The sequence below is a fragment of the Chanodichthys erythropterus genome, chromosome 11 (assembly GCF_024489055.1).
Source record: "Chanodichthys erythropterus isolate Z2021 chromosome 11, ASM2448905v1, whole genome shotgun sequence".
Taxonomy (NCBI): Eukaryota; Metazoa; Chordata; class Actinopteri; order Cypriniformes; family Xenocyprididae; genus Chanodichthys; species Chanodichthys erythropterus.
Genome location: NC_090231.1, coordinates 53,759,569 through 53,782,292, shown reverse-complemented (window position 1 = coordinate 53,782,292; position 22,724 = coordinate 53,759,569). Strand labels below are relative to the sequence as shown.

At 37.1% G+C, this 22,724-nt stretch overlaps 1 protein-coding gene across 1 annotated transcript in view; it reads right to left on the bottom strand.

Annotated features, from left to right (window-relative positions):
* LOC137030786 (polyamine-modulated factor 1-binding protein 1) overlaps nt 1–22,724 on the bottom strand; it is a 216,858-nt gene that overhangs the window by 155,367 nt on the left and 38,767 nt on the right. Inside the window, exon 3 of the mRNA XM_067401220.1 lies at nt 21,896–21,979. Within this exon, the coding sequence (XP_067257321.1) occupies nt 21,896–21,979 (84 nt within the window). The remainder of the gene's footprint in view (nt 1–21,895; nt 21,980–22,724) is intronic.

The window sequence follows — 22,724 nt, the reverse complement described above, 5'->3', positions numbered from 1 at the left end:
AGGAAGCTTCCATCAGCCCTTACAGTTTCACTCTGACATGCGGTCACACCTCCTGCCCATGGCGAGCCCCATTTACAGCCCTCTTCTGGACTGGACAAGTGGACCAAATCCTTGGCCGCCCCATTTATGGGTCCTGGCACATCATTATGAATAATGGACCATGTTTAACATCATTTCATGATTATTAGCACAGAGAGAGTCCTTGGGGATGTGACCCTAAAGTAGGGGACTGATGGTCAGAAGTGAGCTGTTATAGGCTTTGACTCCATACTTAGTTTTGGACAAATGAAAACAAGACTATGAGGTACATTGGTGTTGAATGTTTAGTAGCTGACACAAAATTTTCAAAATATACTAAATATACTAACTAAAATGTATGAAATAAAACCAAAATTGTGATATGGTTCAGTGCATTTAACAAATCGCAAAGGCTAGAATTCAATGAAATAAATACAGGAATGCACTGCATACCACCAAGTGGCTTAGTTCCACTGCTTTTATAGTGTGTCCTCAGAGTGCCCCAATACATAAGCGCATCAAATTTGGTGAAAATATTTCATTTAGTTTAAGAGTTATATACATTTATATGTATGAACACATAAAAAAATTACCCACACCTGACTTTGATTGCATTTTTTGCCACTTACTATCAACATTAGCCTATAGTCAATGACCTATGTTCCGATTTTCCTACGGTGATCTTGATCAGACTAACGGTTTCTAAGATATTTATGTATGCTAACCATAAGGCAAAACCTAGCATGTTTGGTATTGTTGGACTCAGCAAGGATTCAGGAATCCAAGGAGATGACTCCCGTAAAATTCAACCACATCCAAAGTTATAAGCATGTAATAATTTTTACATGCTTATAACCTTCAGGGCATCCTGCTGATGACCCATACCGAGTTTCGTAATGATACGTTTATGCGTTCATAAAATACAGCATTTTACAACAAAATTCAAAATGGCCAACATCCAAAATGGCTGATATGGGAAAATTGGATATCATTCGACTTGGCATGATGCCCCGAATCTAATGATACCATGATTTTTGGACAAACCTTTCAGAAGTTATAAGCAAAAATAGCCATTATCTCCAGACCAGTAAGTGGTGCTGCACCGAAACACACTATTTCGGAAAATTCAAAATTGTTGTGATGGAAAATGATGTCATAGGGAATATAATTGTCTTGAGCCATGAATTTTGTCTCCTGCCCTTACAGTTCAAAAGTTATTAGCATAAATATAAGTTGGTGTTTCTAGAGGGATTGAGTTCAAATTTGCTATGGTGTCAGTTCACACTGTCCTCTATCAGTGTGCCAAATTTCAAAACTTTCCCACAAGTAGTTCTATTGGCGATAATAATAATAGTCCCTGATAATAATAATAATAATAATAAGGACAGTTTTCAATTTCACCCTCCCCAATTGTGCAGGCTGTGCAGCCCTAACAAAAAAATATAAATGTATTAATGTAACATGTATTAACATAAAGAAAATACAATATTAGAAAATGGCAATGGCCAGCCAAGCAAGATGAATGGGAATGGTAATGGATAGCTGTCTCAGGTATCACAGAACTCAGTGGTTTATCCTGACTAAGGTCTATGAAGAGGAAGGAAGCAGTAATCTGCATGGCTAAATTCGGCAAGACTGCAGCCTCTCCTTTGCTAGCTGTAAACAGTTCACTGAAGCCTACTAAAGGTGGAGAAGACAGTGAAAAAAAAGTGCATGTGTGCCTTTAATACTAAAGCAGGCTGCTGCCAGAGCTCATTACAACAGCTTTGTCTGATGCGCATACACACACAAACGTGGCAGCTCTTAGGAAATGAATTCCATTGTCACCCAGCATCAACTCACATGGGAATTGGAGGAGTGGCTGTGTCCATGTGACTATCCGTCTCATGCCTTCCTCCTCTGCCACGACCGCACCTCCATTTTGCTGCAGGGAGATTTGGAACAGTGTCTGCTTGATGAATAATAAAACAGGATTGGTTTGCTCAGAGGGAGAGGGGGCAAAAAAAAGCAGTTTATCCAAATACACAGAGGCAAATGCTGAATACGTTTGTGTTAAGGGAACAATAGACTGTGGTAATGCCATAAATAGTCAGTGTCCGTGGACAAATCTCATAAAAAATAGAGTGGGGTAAATACAAATTTAAAGAGAGCTGCTGAAGATGATGTATAGATGTAGATGTGTATGAATATTCCCTACTCTGGCTCTGGATGTGATGAGCTATGGAGCAGAAAGTATGGCCGGTGCCCGCAGGCCCATGTGTCAGATTCATCCCACAGCAAGAACCAAAAAACATATGAAATGTGTACCTTCTGCTCCACTACCATTATATCATAGACTTTAGCATATTGATTTTAATGTTATATTTTCAAATAATTCTCCACTAGATAGAAGGAAGATGATCTGAAGGAATGCATAACATAGAACCAACATTTTTAATGTAGTTGTCAAGCCTACCTCTGTGGAAAAAGAAGTATTCTCTTAAAAAGAGTCCTTATTATGGAAATAATATACTTCAAAAGTAATGTTTTCAGTCATACATTTCTTGTTAACTGACATGTATAAATGTCAAATGTATAAAGCTTACATTTATGCAACTGCAATTAGCTGAACTTTGAAAGTCTTTTTTTTCAACCCACATAAGTAATTACATGTAGTTTCATAATTATTTCTATTGTCAAATTTGGTTGAAGTATACTGCTGAATGTGCTGACAAGCATTTATGGTAAACTAAAATATACTTTAATGGCATTTCTATTGAAACTTGAATGTCTTTATAAAACACATTTGCAATGAAGTTGCTATTTAGTACATTTAAAATATATGAACTTTATCATTTTGAATGACACACTACAGTTCAAATTATAATTAAGTACTTAACATGTGCTTTAGAGTATTAGTCAACACATCAAAATAAGTGTACTTAAAAGTACATTTTTAATCATTGTGTTTTAATAATACTTTGTCATGCTTTAAAGTATATATATATATATATATATATATATATATATATATATATATATATATATATATATATATATATATATATATATATATATATATATATATATATATTAATAAATATTTACATTATAATGGCAGTGAACGGGATCAACGAGTATGAGAAACCAGAAACAGTCATGAAATTGTACTTACTTTAGGACACTTACGTGGCCTTTTATTTCATCAGTATTATATTATCTGCAAGTAGAACATCATTTGTCTTAGGCTCGAGACAGCTTTGCTTTGCAAACATTTGCTTGTTGGGTTCCTAGCTAAAGTTAGTAATATTCAGTAATATTGTGAAATATTATTAAAATTTAAAAGAACTGTTTTCTATTCCAATATGTTTAAAATGTAATTTATTCCTGTGATACAAAGCTGAATTTTCAGCATCATTACTCCAGTCTTCAGTGTCACATGATCATTCAAAAATCATTGGGCGATTTAGTGCTCAAAAACATTTTGTATTATTACTAATGTTGAAAACAGTTATGTTTAATATTTTTGTGGAAATCATCATACATTTTTTTCCAGGATTCTTTGAAGAATAGACAGTTTAAAAGAACATCATTTATTTAAAACAGAAATCTTTTGTAACTTTATCTTTTGTCTTTACTGTCATATTTGATTAAATTAATGTGTTCTTGCTGAATTGAAACACTAGCCTAATTTCTAACCTCTAACTTTTAAATGGTAATGTATGTATGAACTAATGAATCAGGAATTCTTTGCAAACATGTTCACACACAGACTGAATGCACAAATATTGAACGAGACCCTAATTTTTCTATTAAAAACACACACATCAATTGTTTGGGAGTGAGATTTTGTATTCCAATGAAAGGCAGAAGAGGTAAAAACAGAGGGAAAGTGAGGTGAGGAGAAATGGATAGAAAAGAGAAATGAGGTCATTATGTATATTGCGGGCAATTCAAGCTCTCCAACATTCCATATAAGATCCCATCAGCGGACAAATTGGGAAAGTGAAGGGGACGCATGGTGCCGAGCATCTCAACAAGGGAAGAGCAGGACGCGGCACAGAGACCTCATCAAAACACAATCACGTCCTCAGCCAGAACACAGACTCACAATTTGGTCGCTCACCTTTATATACACACAACGCACCAAATAAAAATCTAAGCCTCATTTAACCTACCTCACTAAACGAACCAATTCTGAGAAATAATATCAGATTCAATGCTGTAATGACCCATACCACTTGCTGACAGATGTAATGATTACCTATATCTAACATTACAAAGTCTGCAAGGAACCAACAAAACTACAGCTGTAGAGTTGCTCTAATGAAGCCCTACAGGTCCAGAAAGGGCCTCAGCTGACCAAGTGTGCTGGCAACAGTCATGGTCAGCACTTCCACGGCATAAATCCAGCCCATATCTGATCCACCGGCTGGGAGCCTGCAATGGCCTCCGCTCGGCTCACTCAAAGCCAGGTGTTTCAGTCTGGGAGTCTGGGTGAATTATTTTTTTATTTTATTTTTTTGTCATTAACTTGGACTTAGATCAGGGCTGGACAAAATTCAAAATTTAAATTCATGAGTGTGAATTTGAATTGGAATTTGAATTGTAATGTCAGCAATTCAAATAAATGCAATGTTATCTATCTATCTATCTATCTATCTATCTATCTATCTATCAATCTATCAATCAATCAATCAATCAATCAATCAATCAATCAATCAATCAATCAATCAATCAATCAATCAATCAATCAATCAATCAATCAATCAATCAATCAATCAATCAATCAATCAATCAATCAATCAATCTATCTATCTATCTATCTATCTATCTATCTATCTATCTATCTATCTATCTATCTATCTATCTATCTATCTATCTATCTATCTATCTATCTATCTATCTATCTATCTATCAATCAATCTATCAATCAATCAATCAATCAATCAATCAATCAATCAATCAATCAATCAATCAATCAATCAATCAATCAATCAATCAATCAATCAATCAATCAATCAATCAATCAGTCTGTCTGTCTGTCTGTCTGTCTGTCTGTCTGTCTGTCTGTCTGTCTGTTTGTCTGAGCTCGTTAATTCCAGAAAATTGCCATACAATTGCCAGAGTGCCTTTTGTGTGAACGTAAACAAATCCCGGGATGGATTTCAGGAAGGGGACCTAGAAACATTGCCGGGGTCAGTCCCGGAACATGCACTGCGTGAACAAAAGCTGCTGAAGCTGAGATTGTTTGCCCGATTATGGAACGGTACATGATGCATTAGTTTACAATCGAATCAGAAGAAAAAAATGAGAGAGAGAAATCACACATCATAAGCAAACTTAAAGACGCTGTGGAGACATTATACATCACATCAATGTCACGTGTCTTTACAGGATCTTTATGGGATGTGTGTGAACGCACGCACAGGTGTATGTATGTATCTATCCATCCATCCATCCATCCATCCATCCATCCATCTATCTATCTATCTATCTATCTATCTATCTATCTATCTATCTATCTATCTATCTATCTATCTATCTATCTATCTATCTATCTGTCTGTCTGTCTGTCTGTCTGTCTGTCTGTCTGTCTGTCTGTCTGTCTGTCTGTCTGTCTGTCTCATCCCATCCCATCCATCCATCAATCCATCTGACAGAATTTGAATTCATTTTAAATCTGTTCCTTACATTCTCATGAATCCCAGTTGTTTTTAACTCTAATCCACTCTCAATTCAGAAAGGCACACAAAAATACTATTATTTGTTAACAGTCTAAAAATCATTGTGCATATCCTTCTGAAAAATCCTGATATAGGAAAGAGTGGCTGAAGCTGATTTTAAACGTGGTCCAGCAGTCATGAGTCAGTACAGAAAAGTGAATGTGGTGAATTATATAGAAGTCTTAAAGGCAGCATGAAATGGAAATTCACCCTATCTATATTCTAAATGCATGTTATAGATCTCATTGTAAATCATTCATCTCTGAATATGTTTCATTTTTAAAAATGCATTTTTTTTACCTTCAAAATGTCAAACAGACCTTCCGATGAAGTATGCAGGACTTCAATCATTTAATTTGGTTAAACCCCGGCACTGGAGGCTCAGGCTCAGGTTCATCTGCCTCCACTTTTGAGTACAACGCCTACATCTCAAAATCCAATCAACAACCAAAGTAGAACCCACATTTTTTTTTTTTTTTTAATTATTGGTTAGATTTGGATGTACATCACAGTACAGAAGAAATGATCTGTTGCTATCATGACATAAAGGGGCAGTCACACTACACTTTTCGTTACATTGATTGAAGTGGAAATGAATGCTTGTGCCAATTTCGCTGCATCCCAGAGATCAAGTTAGAGGACCTGTGAATTTGTGAAGACGTGTGACAAGTAGAATGGCGTGACCTCTTCGCTGAATCAAAAGAATGCAAACTTTAAAGTTGCAGGTTTGCAGCATTGCAGTAATTTGATATTTTGGATTTATTATTACTTGTTAAATGCTGAATTCATGTTTTCTGTTTTTTTTTTTTAAAGACTTCAGTGTGATGACATATCACAATCATTGCAGTGTCCAAAGAAATTTTGCCTGCTTATTCGCATGTGTCTAGTGTGACTGCCTCATTAAAAGCAAGGCAGCTAAAAATGGCTCACTTAATTCAAAGGGTCAGAGAGAGAGAGAGAGTGGAAAATGGTTGTGAACAAAATTAAATGAAGACCTTTACAAACACTATAAGTTGACTTCAGGGAAACGAAAAAAAGATATGTATGATATGAACCCTCTATGAGAAACCTGTTATCGAAAGATCAGTGTAAGATGAAGTGTCCAAGCTGATATTGGTTGCAACGCCAACCCTAAAGTTACATTTCTACAACCATCAGATTGTCTAGCTTTGCCTTTAAGTACTTTCCTTCATCTGATGAGAGAACTTCTATCTTTTGAAATGGCTTGACTCTTTATTGCTTTTGAAACACCTCAGGCACTTTAAGCCGATGGAGAACAAAAGGATCGGCTGCCAAGAGCTGACTTCGTCAACAGCACAATCAAACTCTCTGACTTCACAGGGTGAAAGGAGAGACGGATGAGAGGATGATACTGAGGAGCTCATGCAGATAAACCAAATGATGCTGGTGTGATTCACAAACCCTTTTCTTAATCATACACACAGCCTACAAATAAAAACATTACACGTGTCAAAATAAGCAGAAACAAACAGCACAAAGCTCGTCAGTGATTCCTGGTGTAATTTGAATTGCGATGTTTGCACTGATCCTGAGAAGGCTGTCAGAGATGCTGAAGCTCTAAGAACCTGCACAAGTCAAACAGAGAGAGTGAAGAATAAGAGACATAAGCTGAAGGCACCTGAGGAATGAGTTTAGAAATATGAATGAATAGAAAAGTGAGACAATAAACTCTTTATATTAAACAATGTATTAAGCATTGGGTGCCAATTTAAAATGTTAGTGTAATTACTTATTAGAAAATAATGCAATAAAAAAGAATGCAATAAATATTACAGGCCAGACAAATTGTTTTAAATTTAAATGAATTAAGATTTAAAATTTGGTTACATGATCTTTTTTTTATTATTATTATTTAATTAATAGTCTTCTAAAAAAAAAAAAAAACAAACAAAAAAAAAACTTAAAATTAAGAACCTGTCCTGTTTGAAAATACTTACAATTATGGCTTAAATAAATAATCTGCAGCATAAATTACAGTTAATTAATTCTTAACTAATTTCTTTTTTCATCCACAGAGTATCTACAGAGTCTGAATTTCAATCTAAGTTAAAAACCTACTTTTTCTCTCAGGCCTACAACTGTGTTTGATTTTTAACATTGATTTTTAAAGATTTCATATTTTCCGATGTAAACTCCCTTTATTATTGCATTATTATATTTATTTGTTTATTTATCCTCTTGTACAACACAATGGCCAACAACTGTTGTACTTATTGTGCTATATAAATAAAATATTGATTGATTGATTGATTGATTGATTGATTGATTGATTGATTGATTGATTGATTGATTGATTGATTGATTGATTGATTGCAATGTGGTGCTTATCTGCAATTCCCAGATAAGCACCACATTTAGAGCATGTGATTATTTCAACCTCAAACTGTATGTAGCACAACAGGAACATGTGCACAGACTATTCATATACATTGTTTTGATAAAACTAGCTTTTTTAGGGGCAGTCATGGCCTAATGGTTAGACAGAGTCAGACTGGTAAACCAAAGGTTGTGGGTTCGATTCTCAATATTGGCAGGAAATGACTGAGGTGCCCTTGAGCAAGGCACCTAACCCCCAATCGCTCTCCGGGCACCACAGCAAAATGGCAGCCCTAAATTCTTTTAATTTAGACAAACTTAAATTTAACTGAAACTGGGCTGGGATTTCTATTTCCCAGCATACTTTGCCATGACACTCGAAAGGGAGAGTAAATGCTAAAATTAAGTGTTATATATTGTTTTTTTTTTTTTGTGCAACATTAATGTTAAGTGGGAGATTTAGTAGTGTTTAATGTTTAGCTATACTAATTTAGAAGAGATTCAGTTATGTGGGCTTTTTCATGGTGACAAGTGGAGCATGAGATTGGTTTGAGAACAGGTATGTTAAATGTTCTATATTTCAAGTTAAGCAATTAAAGTGTATGAGTACAAAATCAGCTAGTTCTGCTTATATAAACATTTAATTTCTAAAATTTAAAAATTGGATTTTTTTTTTTTTTTGAGTTTTGCCAACTTATCCGGGTTAATAGTGATGGTACCTTTTGGTGGATATTCCTTTTTGGTAGAGAGCTCAAACAGTAGGACCAGGTGTTTATTCTAAAAGAGACTTTGCGAGCTCAAGGGAGAAAATCCAAAATAATGTAGATGAGTTTCCATTCCTATCCGCGCTAGAACTAGTTCACAAAGTGGCCGGTAGGGGACTCAGCCACGACTGTAGCGCACATTTATTTGAATTTGACAAAGAAGCCTTCACATCCTCACCTGCATATAGTACATTACATGATGTGGGGGGCACTGGAGGCTGAATTAGATGCGGCACAGGCTGCTGAAAGTGAGAAATGAAATGCACGGCCTGAACACACAATCCTGCACTTCATTTTGCTGCTGCTCTCCTTGAATGCAAATAGCACACTTCATGACAATTTTCACTTACTGAAGGGATGTGTGTTGTGTGCGTACATTTGTTTGAGTGTCTACTGAGACACTTGTGAAATATTGCAAGGCGTTTGTTCCCTCCTGACCTTGAGGTTGGTGTGACCTTGTTAGTCGTCCACTTCTGGACCAAGCAAACGGCCTCTGTTGGTCCATCCCTCCCCATGGAGCTTGAACACACACACACACGTGTCTGCACACTTACATCCATGCACACTCGTGCATTCTTATGGTTGCTGTGTTTTCTCTGACAATGTTTGCTGAGTTGGAAATGGCTTAAATAATTTACAAAGTTAATTTCCTGGACATTCTCAGACCAGCGCAGTTCAAACACGAACACGTGTGACAAGAAATCCCCCGAGCTGTGTGGTGAATGAGCTGTATGGAGAGAGAAATGAGTGTGTGTGAGTTTAGCTGGAGGCTTCACAGACTCTGCTGTATTGACTGTATGGCTGCTCTAGGTAATGAGATTCCAATGTAAACGCTTGCGGATGGGATGAGACTGGAAGCTCATTAAGTGTGGGATAAAACCAACCTATTCCATCCGATATCAGTAACTATCATGTAAGAGGTAAAATAACGCTACAAATTGCATGTCACAACATAACACTCGAGTGAGGAATGCCTACAGGTTCAGCATTAACCACTGATCCTCATTGGCGACTTGTATAGCCTCAAAGTGCTTAACTGCAGGAGAGCCAGTATTTTCAGTATTCTGGTAAGCCCTATTTTTGAAGATAATGCTAAAAATGTTATGAGAAAAGAACAGGGCTATCATTTTAGCAAACCCAGGCTCATTGGAAAAAATTTCTGCTAATTGAAATTATGTTGCAACCACGATTTGCAACACTTTTAAAGTGTGTTCAGTTTAATTTGAAACCGATGAGTGTGAATTTGGCAATACTTTATTATGTTGGTTGTTGTATGTATCATGGCACTTCGAAAATTAAATGTCTGGGGAGTGGCGCAAAAAGGTTAATGCTTTAATGCTTTGATGGGGGGGGGTTGAAGTGTGAACCATTTTAGCAGCTTTACGAATCTTTTGTTTCGATTCAGTGGTTGGGAGTGTGTATCAAACTGCCAAAGTCACGCCCCCCAGTGAACCATTGAAATTTTGAAACACTTTTGATGTAACAAAGCCTTGTTTACTAATATCACGTGACTTTCACACTCTGAACCACTGATTCGAAACAAAAGATTCGTAAAGCTTCGAAACTTCATGAAGCAGTGTTTTGAAATCGCTCATTACTAGATATTGTTGAATAAAGTCATTATTTAGTTTTTTTGGTGCACAAAAAAATATCTGTGTCACTTCATAACATTAAGGTTGAACCACTGTAGTCACATGAACTGTTTTAAATATCTCTTCAGTAGCTTTCTGGGCATCTGAAAGTGTTAATTATCTTGCTGGCAATGCAGGGCTCATTGAGCCATCGGATTTTATCAAAAATATCTTATTTTGTGTTCCGAAGATGAACGAAGGTCTTACAGGTGTGGAACGATATGAGGGTGAGCAATTAATGACAGCATTTTCATTTTTGGGTGAACTAACCCTTTAACAGTTTATCTATTATAAATTCTACAAGTTAGTCAAAATGTACCACAATAAATTCAATAGAATGTGATAAACTCTAGTAAAGGTGGTCATGAATAGCTTAAAAACCTTTCTAATATATGTTGGTACAGGATGATCTTTTCCCCTCTTTTCATCTGTGTTTTTAGTTTATGTGACTGTTTTAGATCATGTTTAACTTTCTCCATAAGCTTTTAAAGTGGTACAGTCTCAATTGAATTCAAATGGGTTGCACATTTTATCTTCAGCGTCATGATAGGAACGGCTCACGCAAATCTTATCACACTTTGAGAGCGAGCTGGTGAACGCCAGTAATTCGCACACCTCTCATGCAGTCATATTGTGCTGATGGTCCTTTCACAGGCACTCAGTTCGTACAGGAACGTAGTGCTTATAAAAGCTCCCAACACGTGAAGTATATAATTAATTAATAGATTTCCATTAACCATGGTTTAAATATTAGGGGGTTGTATTTACTTGTTTTGGTTATTGGGGGGGTGGGGGGATAGCTTGCTACAGCTTTTATCGTGACTTGTTTCATGGAACTCGTCCCTGAGTGCTCCGCATCACAAGTGCTGGGCTATCAAGCAAATTTACCATGCCAGAAAAGCCATACATTTTATAGCCATACAAATGATGTGATGCAAATACCAAAATGTATTAATTACGTGCTGAGTAAAAGTATTTTGAGGTCATGAGGTCTAAGGAACAGTGCAAAATCAATTATCTGCCCCTGTAAAATCATAATTTGTATGAAAAGGAATAAAAGTTGTTGGTGTTTTACTGCCACTAGTGTAAATATCAGCTGGAGAATTGTATTGTATAGGTACATTTATGCTCCTGTTTAATGTCTTGAGTTACTAGCAACACTACAATGACCTGAACTGAAAGTAAATTAAATGTTGAGTTAGCAGCATTAATTTATTCTTCCTGATAATACACATGTCCATTTGGGAATGAGAAATGGCATATAGTTTAACCTATAGCTTGAACTTCTAAAGATTTGTGTATTATTTGAAAGATCTGAAAAGAATAAAAATACTTTGAGGTTCTTATTATTATATTAATATAAATCATTTTGAAGTCAAAAATAATGCATCCATCCATAAAAAAAAAAGAAAAAGTAATCCATATGACTCCAGGGGGTTAATAAAGACCTTCTGAAGTGAAGCGATTTGTTTTTGTAAGAAAAATAACCATGTTTAAAACTTTATAAATTCAAATAACTAGCTTCCGGAAGACAACCATATGCAGAATGCGGAATCGAAATCCTCAGAAATTTCTCTTTAACAATTATTGTTTTAGACTTAAAATACATGACCGGTGATTTGTTTTGCTCTATACTCTGCACCTCTGCGTTCGTCATTAAATTGTGCATCAGGTCGTCTGCCGGAAGCTAGTTATTTTTGGGTGAACTATCCCTTTAAAGGTGCCGTACAACATCTTTTCAAAATATAAGTCTAATGTGTCCCTTGATTGTGTCTGTGAAGTTTCAGCTCAAAATACTGCATAGATTTTTTAAAATAATTTTTTTAACTGCCTATTTTGGGGCATCATTAACTATGCACTGATTCATGCTGCAGCCCCTTTAAATCTTGTAATCATGGATCATGTCAGTTATTATTGCTCCATCTGCCATTTTTCGCTATTGTCTTTGCTTGCTTAACTTACCTAGTCTGATGATTCAGCTGTACAGCTCCAGATGTTAATACTGGCCTTGAACATGGGCTGGCATTTGCAAATATTTGGGGCGTACATATTAATGATCCCGACTGTTACGTAACAGTCGGTGTTATGTTGAGATTCGCCTGTTTTCCGGAGGTCTTTTAAACAAATAAGATTTATATAAGAAGGAGGAAACAATGGAGTTTGAAACTCACTGTATGTCATTTCCGTGTACTGAACTCTTGTTATTCAACTACTGTAAATTCAAGGTAAATTCAATTTTTGATTCTAGGGCACCTTTAATGTCTTCAGTGACTTACTTGTCTTCCACAATACAATATCTTTATATATTTTCTTTTTTTAATCAACAATATTTAATTGCAATTAATCCAATTAATTAATCAGCCTATTATATAATTAACTCAATCAAACTTTAATTTATTAACAGCCCTATGAATGACTGCTCTCAGGATGAGACCTGGTGGGTAATGCACTTGCTCCGACATGCGTTTGAATTTTGAATATGAGGTCATTTTCCAGTCCCACTTTGCCCTTTTCTCCCAAGTGTTACCTGTCTACCCTTAAACAGTCCCCTGGCAATAAAAAAGTGCAAATGCCAAAAACTGCACTGTAAACAAAATGTCACAAAACTCTAGGGTTTGAATAAATTGCTAAATTTAGTTGGAGCTAGGGCAAAGTGGTGAACATACATGCTCTGAGCCTAATACATACATTGAACCTTGCTTGTGACAATTCTTGATCCCATTCTCCCTCTTTTACCATGTCCTTTCCTACTTATTGAATATCTCTCAAAAGCTGAAAAATATGATTACAAAACATGTTTTAAAAATGACAAGACTAATAGAAATAATTTCTGAATGTAACAGAAACAGCAAGATGAATACATTCTCTTAAATGTGAATGCATTCTCTTAAAATGTGTCTGTGACACAGACAAAGAAAGTCAAAAAAACATCACCTTTACCATGAAATGAACTACGCCAAAGATCTAAATTCAAGCCAATATATGTGGGCTTGAGAGTAGCAGGGGAGTATTTTAAGTTTCAGCTCAGCAAATCTTCCAGAGTGACCTTGGAGAAAGTCGGCCCATCTGAGGGAAAAAGGCGATATTAGTAATAATAGAGAAATTAATAAGATGGCAGGGCAGCCTGAGGGCTGGACAGAGGAGTCTTTTAGGTGGGAGGGGGATTTGAGGGGGTTGGCTAAGAAAGGGAATTGGGGGACGAGGAGGAGGGGTTTGGGACATTGTAAGCGCATGATTTCCTCAGCAGCGGTGCGACAGCCTGCGCCGCCACACGTCAAGGAGGAGCAAATCAAAGCGAGCGCTTTTGATGAATATAAAATAGAGAGTCCTGCTGAGAAGCACTCTTGCTCTGATCACACAGCCGCGGCCACCACGCCGGCCCCTGCCGCAATCCCCCCAACCCTGCGCCAAATTAAAGGACTGGGGGGGTGGAAGGAGAAGAGGACGGACAACGCAGACAATAGTAACAAAGGCTTGCTGCAGAATAGTAATAAACATCTTGTTCCTCCAGAAGTCTGAAGCTTAATTTTGAGTGGTAGAATGGAGGGATATGTGGGGCCCAGTTGGGGGGCAGAAACAACACGAGTCGTTTTTGCCCACAAACATTTGACAGAAACCCCCCTGAAGTTGACTCAATGAAGGTTCACCCAAAAATGACAATTCTGTCATCATTTATTCACCCTTATGTCGCTCCGAAACTGAATGACTTTCTTTCTTCTGTGAGACACAAAAGAAGATATTTTGAGAAATGTCTCAGTGTTAGTTGTTTTTTTGGTCCATGTACAATGGCAGTCAATTGGCTTAAATGCTGTTTGGTTCCAAACATTCTTCAAAATATCTTCTTTTTTTGCATTCTGCAGAAGAAAGAAAGTTCTTACAGTTTTGGAATGAAATAAAATTTAGTAAATTATCACAGAATTTTAATTTCTACTGTAGGTGGACTATACCTTTAAAAGGATAACTTATGTTTTCCCCGTCTGCTGCCTTTGACATCACAGCTCATGACAGTCGCTATAGTGAAGGGTTTGGGACTGTGCACTTTCTTATGATGTCAATAACCAATTAGCATTGTCATGACTTTTCATTTTCTCCAGAGTGATGTCACAACTTCCATTGAGATGAATGGAAATGCTAACATATTTCTAACAGGGTTCTCCTAAGATGCACAGTATAACTTGACGGCACACACACAAAATGCTTCTTATGCCCAGATCAGACTACAAGATTTTAGCCCGACTTTGCCACAATCTGCATGACGTAGGGTGTCGTGGGGATTCATAAACGACAATGGACATCGAAACACAAGATTCCATCGTTTCAGCTCGTGTGGACGACAACCGATGCCACATCTGCGATGCTTCACAACATCACGACAGAAAGACTAGCATGTTTAATTTTATTTTGGTCGTCCATGACTAGATCCGTCACATGTGTGACAGTGGCCAATAGGAGCACAGAAGCGCGTTCCTGCATGCTTTCAAACATGCTGAAGCGAAAGAGAGACAATGGTATCATTCCTTATAGGTGGAATTTTACAAAATTGTGGGCTGCGTGGAGAATAGCGGAGATTTCCGAACTCCGGTCGTGGGGTCCGTCTTTCTAAAGGACTGACGTGCTGCTTCTGCCGCTTTTTGGTTCCGCTGGCCGGTACCAATGGACTGATGACTTATACACAAATCCACCGCGAACTCTATGGCCGCCGCCATCTTGCCTGCCGCCATTACTGCGTGCCTGTGAAGTGTGACGGTGTGAATAGCGGAGATTTCCGAACTCCGGTCGTGGGGTCCGTCTTTCTAAAGGACCAACGTGCTGCATCTGCCACTTTTTGGTTCTGCTGGCCGGTACCAATGGACTGATGACTTATACACAAATCCGCCGCGAACTCTATGGGCACCGCCATCTTGCCTGCCGCCATTACTGCGTGCCTGCGAAGTGTGACGGTGTGACACTTGCCGGTGCCCTCTAATGACATTTCAATGAAAGCACATCCTGCTCATTAAAGAAAATGTCTGGTGAAAGGGAACAATGGGTAGATGATGTCAGGCAGTGGCCAAAACTTACCGATAAAGGTAATTTATCCTTAAAAATATTCTTGTTTGCCATAACCCGACCGATTCTGTTAATTTAGTACCGACCCAATTAATTATTTTTTCCCCTTTTAGTCCAACCGACTTGCCGATTGTAATTGCGTTAAGACCCACAGATTTTTTTTACTCTTCAAACCGCTAATACAAATGCAATAAAATGTGAGACACACGCAATTGACGCTTTTCACACGCTCTCACGCCACACATCCATTTTCTCAAGCACAGAAAAATCGCGAAGTAAAGAGGACACAGAGACCGATAGACTAAACAGAGCAGGTTACTTATGATAGAAAAAAATCTCAGCTCTCAGATCCTGTCAATTTTATTACGAAATTCAAACAATAAATACCGTTTTGGTGCTTGTAAATGTGACATGCTAGAAATACAGATTAAAAAAAATATTACAACATCAAACAACGTATAATGTTATGTTCTTGTATACATGTTTTTCAAAATGGATTTATGTATTCACACTTACCTTCGTCTGAGGTAAATCTCTCAGAAATGACCGAACGCTGTCAGCTAGCAGCCCCTCACACATGGCTGATATGTGTACTGTATTACATCTTTATTATATTTTTACTTATATCATTAAATAAAGTTGTTATTATAATAAAAAAATGCATTATATTTAAATAGTTATTTTTAAATAATACTGCCAGCTGATAGGGCTCTCTGTATGTTTACTGCATTAAGTTAGGTGAGTTGTTTTTTTCTTGAGAAAAATTAATGCCTACCTTGTGTAGCCTACCTAATATTTATCCAAATGAGTCAATATTAAATCAAATCACAATAATAATTAAATAATAATAATTGAATAATTGAATTAAAATAATAAAAAAGTGTAGCTTACCAGAAATTGTAGCCTACCATGTAAACATTGTAACATGTCACTAAACCTAATAAAATTCAGCTTAGTTACTAAAATTTTTTGACAATCACAATACACTTATTGTGATGCAATAAAAAAATATAAAAAATTAAATTTTTTACAACCTACCGACCATTTTTTATTTTTTTTTTGGCTGTTACGGCAAACCAAAATATTTTTAAGGATGGCCTTAGCCACGACCAGTTGTAGCAATAAAATACATGTTCTTACAGGTATTCAAGATTATTTTATTAATCATCTGGCATGCGATGAGCTTCAGAACCTAAACTACAGGGCATTGATTGAAGGTCAGAATTACATGAGCTCCGGATGGATTGGCCGGATACTGCATACCATCTTAGCAGCAAGGCACGCAGTAATGGCGGCGCTGCTTTACTTCCGTGTTTCGCCGGATTTGTGTATAGGGGTGGTTGTGGTGTTTGCATTTCTTTTCCATTTTTCATTCCTTAATGTTATTTTGGTTTGGATTCCTTGACAAGATTTAGATTTAATCTTTATTTTCAATCATTTAATTTGTTTGTTTATTTTGTTGTTGTACTTTGATTTTTGTTTTGTTTTGTTTTTTGTCTCCCCTCTTGTGTGTAATGTGGACTAGTCCAATTGTATAAATGTGTCTTCATTGTTTCATTAGTTGGGTCAGTTCAGTTTGTCATGGCTTCAGTTATTTGATTTCAGTTTTGTTCTGTTGACCTCTTTATTAGGCCTAAATTAGTTGTTTGATTTATTTTTTGATTTTTCTTTATTTTGGTAAATGCTTTTTGATTCATTAAAGAACATTTTTTGGGAAACTCGTTTTTTTCTATGCCGTATTATTTTGACTGCTGGGTCCCTCACAATGGCAAACGATGAATGGTCGGATAGCAATGTGTGGTCTGACATGTTTCTTGTCCATGTCACGACAAGATTTTAGGAGTCAAAATCGTATAATCTGACACAGAGACTATCGTAACCGACGGAACTATATAGTGTAGTCTGAACCCGCCATTAGACAGTTCCAGTACCAGACTGAGTTCTCTTTTGCCTTGTCTCGCTTGAACGGACAAAACACAATATTATGTCAAAATGCCCATTTTAAATGAGTTAAAAAGTCTTAAATGAATGTAAAGAAAATTGGATGCGTGTCAGATTTGCGTAACGTGTGACAGGTCTTAAAGAGACAGCGGCCTAATATTCCTGCAGTTTGTCATTAATGTTAATCAAAGAACAAAAGAAAAAGAGAAAATCACTGCTTGACTGAATAATTTTTGTAGCTTTGATAGGGATTAATCTACATTTAATTTATACCGTGAAGACTATGCAGTGTTATTTTAGGTTAATAGTTTTTGTTGTGGTATAAAAAGCGTAATCGAGAATTGTGAAATTTCACTGGTATGTAAAATATCATAACCTTATTTCAAGTGGTGCTTCAATGCAGAGCCAAATGACATCCACCTCTCCATCCCTGGATGCAATGGGTGGGGCTAGACTAGGCCAAGCTCCTCCCATTACATCCAGTGGACCAAATGGGTGGAGCTTGACCTAATTAAGTTTAGGAGTAAGGTTAGGGTGTGGCTAGACCTTCAAGCTCCACCCATTATGTCCAGAAAAGGGGGGCTGGATGCTAAGTGCCACCCACTGGCTCTGCAGTGAACAGCCTCTTCCTTATTTATTAAAGTAAACAACATGGTGGGCCAGTATGGGTGTTGAGCTTTGTTATATTAAAGGTACAAATAAATGTGACATTTATTATAATGGGTTTATGTGAAGATTGTTTTAAGTTCAAATAAATTATTAAATGTTAAAAATGATGGCTATGTTGAATGGCTGCAATTACTTATTTCATACCCAGAAATGGAGGAAAAAATCTAGATTAATTACTGAAAAATGTGTGAAATTTTTTTTTTTTTTTTTATTATTATTGATTGATAGTACTAATATATATTGCAATATGTGAAATGTGGCCTCTGGTGTAAACAGACAAAGTAGACGTGAATATTTCAGAAAGCATTTGAGGGTCGTTCAGGGGTCTACTACACCATTATCTCGGGATGTAATGTGCCCCTGCGCTTTAAAAGACAGGGTCAAAAGCACAACAGCTCTTCACTGGTGAGTGTGTGGCTCAGCTCACGCATCTCAGGGCAAGCATGCCTGTTAGCATCTCTTTAGCTTCACCTTTAGAAGAGTGCTTCAGAGAGTGTCGCACAACAAGTCCAGGAGCACTTCACTTCAATCTTGACTCTTCGTTTCTGTGTTGACCTTCGTATAGAATCCAGCAACAGAGCCCTGCTAGCATTAAAAAGCTTCAAACCCAAGACTGCCGCATAAGCCGCGGGTCTGCTGGATGCAGCCCTCCAAGGCGCTGGCCTCATGCGACTCCCAGGGCAGCACTTGTCTCAGAATTGGGAGGCTGCTCCCACCCAGGCCCTGAAAGTGACACATGCGTGGTTGTCACCAGTGTGTCACCTCCTGCGCACTGAAGTATGAGGCAATTTCCTGCGAGCAGCGTGTAGCTGAGGAAGCGAGAGGGAGGGGGACCGGCCGCACCCCTGCTCCAGTGTTCTCTTTGATACTGTCAGGGAAGAGTAATGGCTTTCTGTTGCTGCTGCTACTACCAAACTAATGTTGTGTGACTTTGGCTCTCCTTTGCAATGCGTTTCCACTACAGTGAGGGCAAGAATGATGGGGAGGAGAGAGGAGAAGAGCAAAGTAGGGAGATAGAAGGCAAGGGTAAGGATCCTGACAGCCCCTGGGGCAGATGGGAAATACCCAAAGAGTGGGCAGTAAGAGCAAGTGGTTTGACACAGATAACCTTCCCCTTTTACTTACTCTGCCCATCGGGCACCACAGGAATAAAACTGCAACCTTTACAAACTGCCACAGTTTCTTTAAATATAGCAATAGTTCACACACTTTCTATAAATCCTGTATTTGTAATGAATTAAAGCACCACAGAAGTAACATATTCAACTTGAGAGCTACAGTGTATTCCAAGTTTTGATTTGACATATGATGGATTTGTGTGTTAAAACTACCCATATTTAAGCTCTCTTTTCTTTTGTCCAGAACTATTAATTTGCCTGCAATTCATTTAAAATAAAATTCATTCATAAACCCTTAAAAGATATTTGGGAGCAGTAAGGACAATGTCAGGACAAAAATGGGGGAAAACAAATCCTTAAATAATTTGGCTTAATCTTTTATTAATATTTCTAAGAAAAATAAAATAATATTTTAGTAAAATTACTTATTAATATTTGAAAAACTTTTGTCCACCAAATCACAAAAACATATAACAGGAAATGATATCACAGACAGGACCAATGCAAACTCTCATGACTGTGTTGGTTTCTTAAAATATCACATAACTTTTTTTTCATAGAAAAATATATTTTAAAAACATGTATATTCAAGGTGTAAGGGAAATATGTTACTACTTTTTATTTGATGGTTACACCACATGACATTTTAGAGACATTACATTTAAACTTTTTTGAAAATCACATAAGTTTTTCAAAACCACATGGAATCAAACTGAATCCAAAAAGTACATTTCTAAGATATTGGCACATGTTTTAATTTTTTTCTTGATCAGGGACACTTTTGTTTGTCATCGACTCTAACACGTGTGCCACCTGACATTTCACCTCTGCCAAACAAATCCTGAAACCACTCTATTCCATGATGGACAGGAAGAGACATTCTCAAGCTTTTAAAAACAGCCAAATCAATCACCTACACTGTCTCAAACCACCTTAAGACCCTTGATATTTGATTTTACTTGAGGGTCAAAAAAAAAAAAAAATCTCTCGTCTCCAGACGTCACCTAATAACATGAAACAACATGCATAATTACATCCTGAATCACTGCATCCAACCATACCAAATCCAATAACCGACTGAGGAAAAAGCACCTTTTTTTTCTCTTAGAACAATTTTCATGTTAGACAAAAATAAAATGAACTTCGTCACTGTCTATCTATTCGCTCCACATCTGACCTCTTTCCCATTTCTCTGTCATGGATTTAATTGCCATCTAATCCTATCCAGAACTTATAAGATAATTATACCAAATTAGTGCCTGATTAAAATTGCACAATATTACAATTCATTAGAGTTATCTGACTCCAAGTGTCTCTGGGATTTCAGCCAGATGCATGAAGATGTCAGTAGACGGAGGAGGGACAGTGGTTCCATTCAGCTCGCGCTTGAGCCTCATCAGAACTGTTTAACACAGACTCTCGCCGCTCCTCCAATCACTCAATGGGGTTCGGGGTTTTTCATATATGTGTGTTTGAAACCAGGACAGATGAGCTGCTCTGGTCTCTGTATTGGTTTAGATTGTACCTATCACCATTGTGTCTATTTAAACGGGGAAAAATCTAAGATAATGTCAGTAAATTTGTTGTTTTGGATGTATATGCTGCCACTTGGTAATATTATAAGAAAACATGGAATTAGTTTCCACTGTTATGCCAATGATACTCTGTTATATATTTTAACACGCCCATATAAAATTTCCAAATTATCCAAGTTGGCAGAGTTTGTTAAAAATATAAAATATTGGATGAATTTTCTTCTGTTAATTTCAGACTGGGGTATTACTTATTGGACCAAAAGCCTGTACACAGAATCTCTTAGAATACAATGTGCATTTAGAAGGATGTACTGTTACTTTATCCTCTACAGTTAAAGACCTGGGTGTTATATTAGACAGCAACTTGTCTTTTCGTTTTCACATTTGGCTCCTAAACTCTGAAATAGCCTTCTTTGATAATGTATGAATAAATGTGAATTGAATTTAATTGAATCTGAGAGCTCCCATATGGATCAATCCAATGTTGTCTTGTAATATATATGATTGCACAGTCAGTTGACAATAAGAGCATCACCTCATCATGAAAATGCAGTGAAATAGCTAATTCAGATGAACACTGATCATCACGTAACATACTGTATAATAGCTATTCTTACCAAAAGCTTAATAATCCAATGGTAAATTTACTTTAATTAATTTACTATACAAAACAGATCTCTGTTTTGATTCAATCTGATTGGATGAACCACATTTGAAGCTGTTCATACATCCTATGTACCATTAACTTCTATTTTAATGCACAAGGTTGTTACAATGCTCCCTAAACAACATACAGGATAATGAACTACATTACTTGGCGTAAAATTTGTGTTTTGTTTTGTATTATTTATGACTGCACAATCATTTGACATGAGAGCACACAGGAGCTTGGGTTCACATAAACTCTCCATCAAGACTTCGCTGAAAATGCAAATTACTAATACTGTATGAACACAGATCATCTTGTTTAGCATTTAAAATAATTAAAACCATAAGAATATTAATTTAACTCCAACACCTTTTTCAACACGTTTGATTTGTTATAAGAACCATGCTCACATAAGGTTAAGAGTGAAGGAGGTGTGAACACACATTCGTAAACAAACGCTTGCTTTTGAGGGTACTTACAACACTGAGCATGCCGCTGTTGCTCTGCGCTCTCTCAGCCAGTTCTAGTCTCAGCTGAGCTATAGTCTCTTCTGAACCCTGTACCTGAACAGAAGAGAAACAAACTTTGTTTAGTTTGTCCCTCTGAAGGACAAAGGACAAACCTAGAGCAATTTAAAGATGAAGTATGTCGTTTCTGCAACACTAGTGGCATGTAGTGGAATTACAAAGATAAAGCATATTTTCGAACAACCTTGCAACGCGCCTGCCCCAACTCAAACATCACAAATACAGCTCTTATGGGTGCTTGTAAAGGCATGTCTCAACAGATAAAAGTAGGCTATTTTAAATGAATGGTCCAACATCTTAGGAATACTTTTTTTAGATGCGTTGCTATCAGGGCTTGACATAACACCCGCCAACCTGCCAAATGCGGTAGATTTCAGCTGTGGCGGGTAAGACAGCCACTCCCACTAGCCACTTTGGCGGGTTAAATATAATTTCAGCCTGCAGTCAAATGAAAGGTAGCTAAGCTTGTCATAGCCCAAAATTACAATCCAATCACAATTTGTTATCGATTAACTTGCAGGTAGTGAAGGCGGAATCGCGCTGAATGACACACAACAGAAGTGCTCTCGCGCGCGATCTGTTCTCCTTGCGCCTGAATAGTCAAATACTCGCACACACAGATGTCAAAATGTCCATGGTGTGGAGTATCTTGCGTGAATACAGTCGGTTATGGCTTAAGTGTACGTAAACAGGTTGGTTAAAACTGGATATGTGTCAGTATATTACATACATGCATTCAGCAGCCCAATTAAATATCTTATTAATGTTAATCAAACAACAG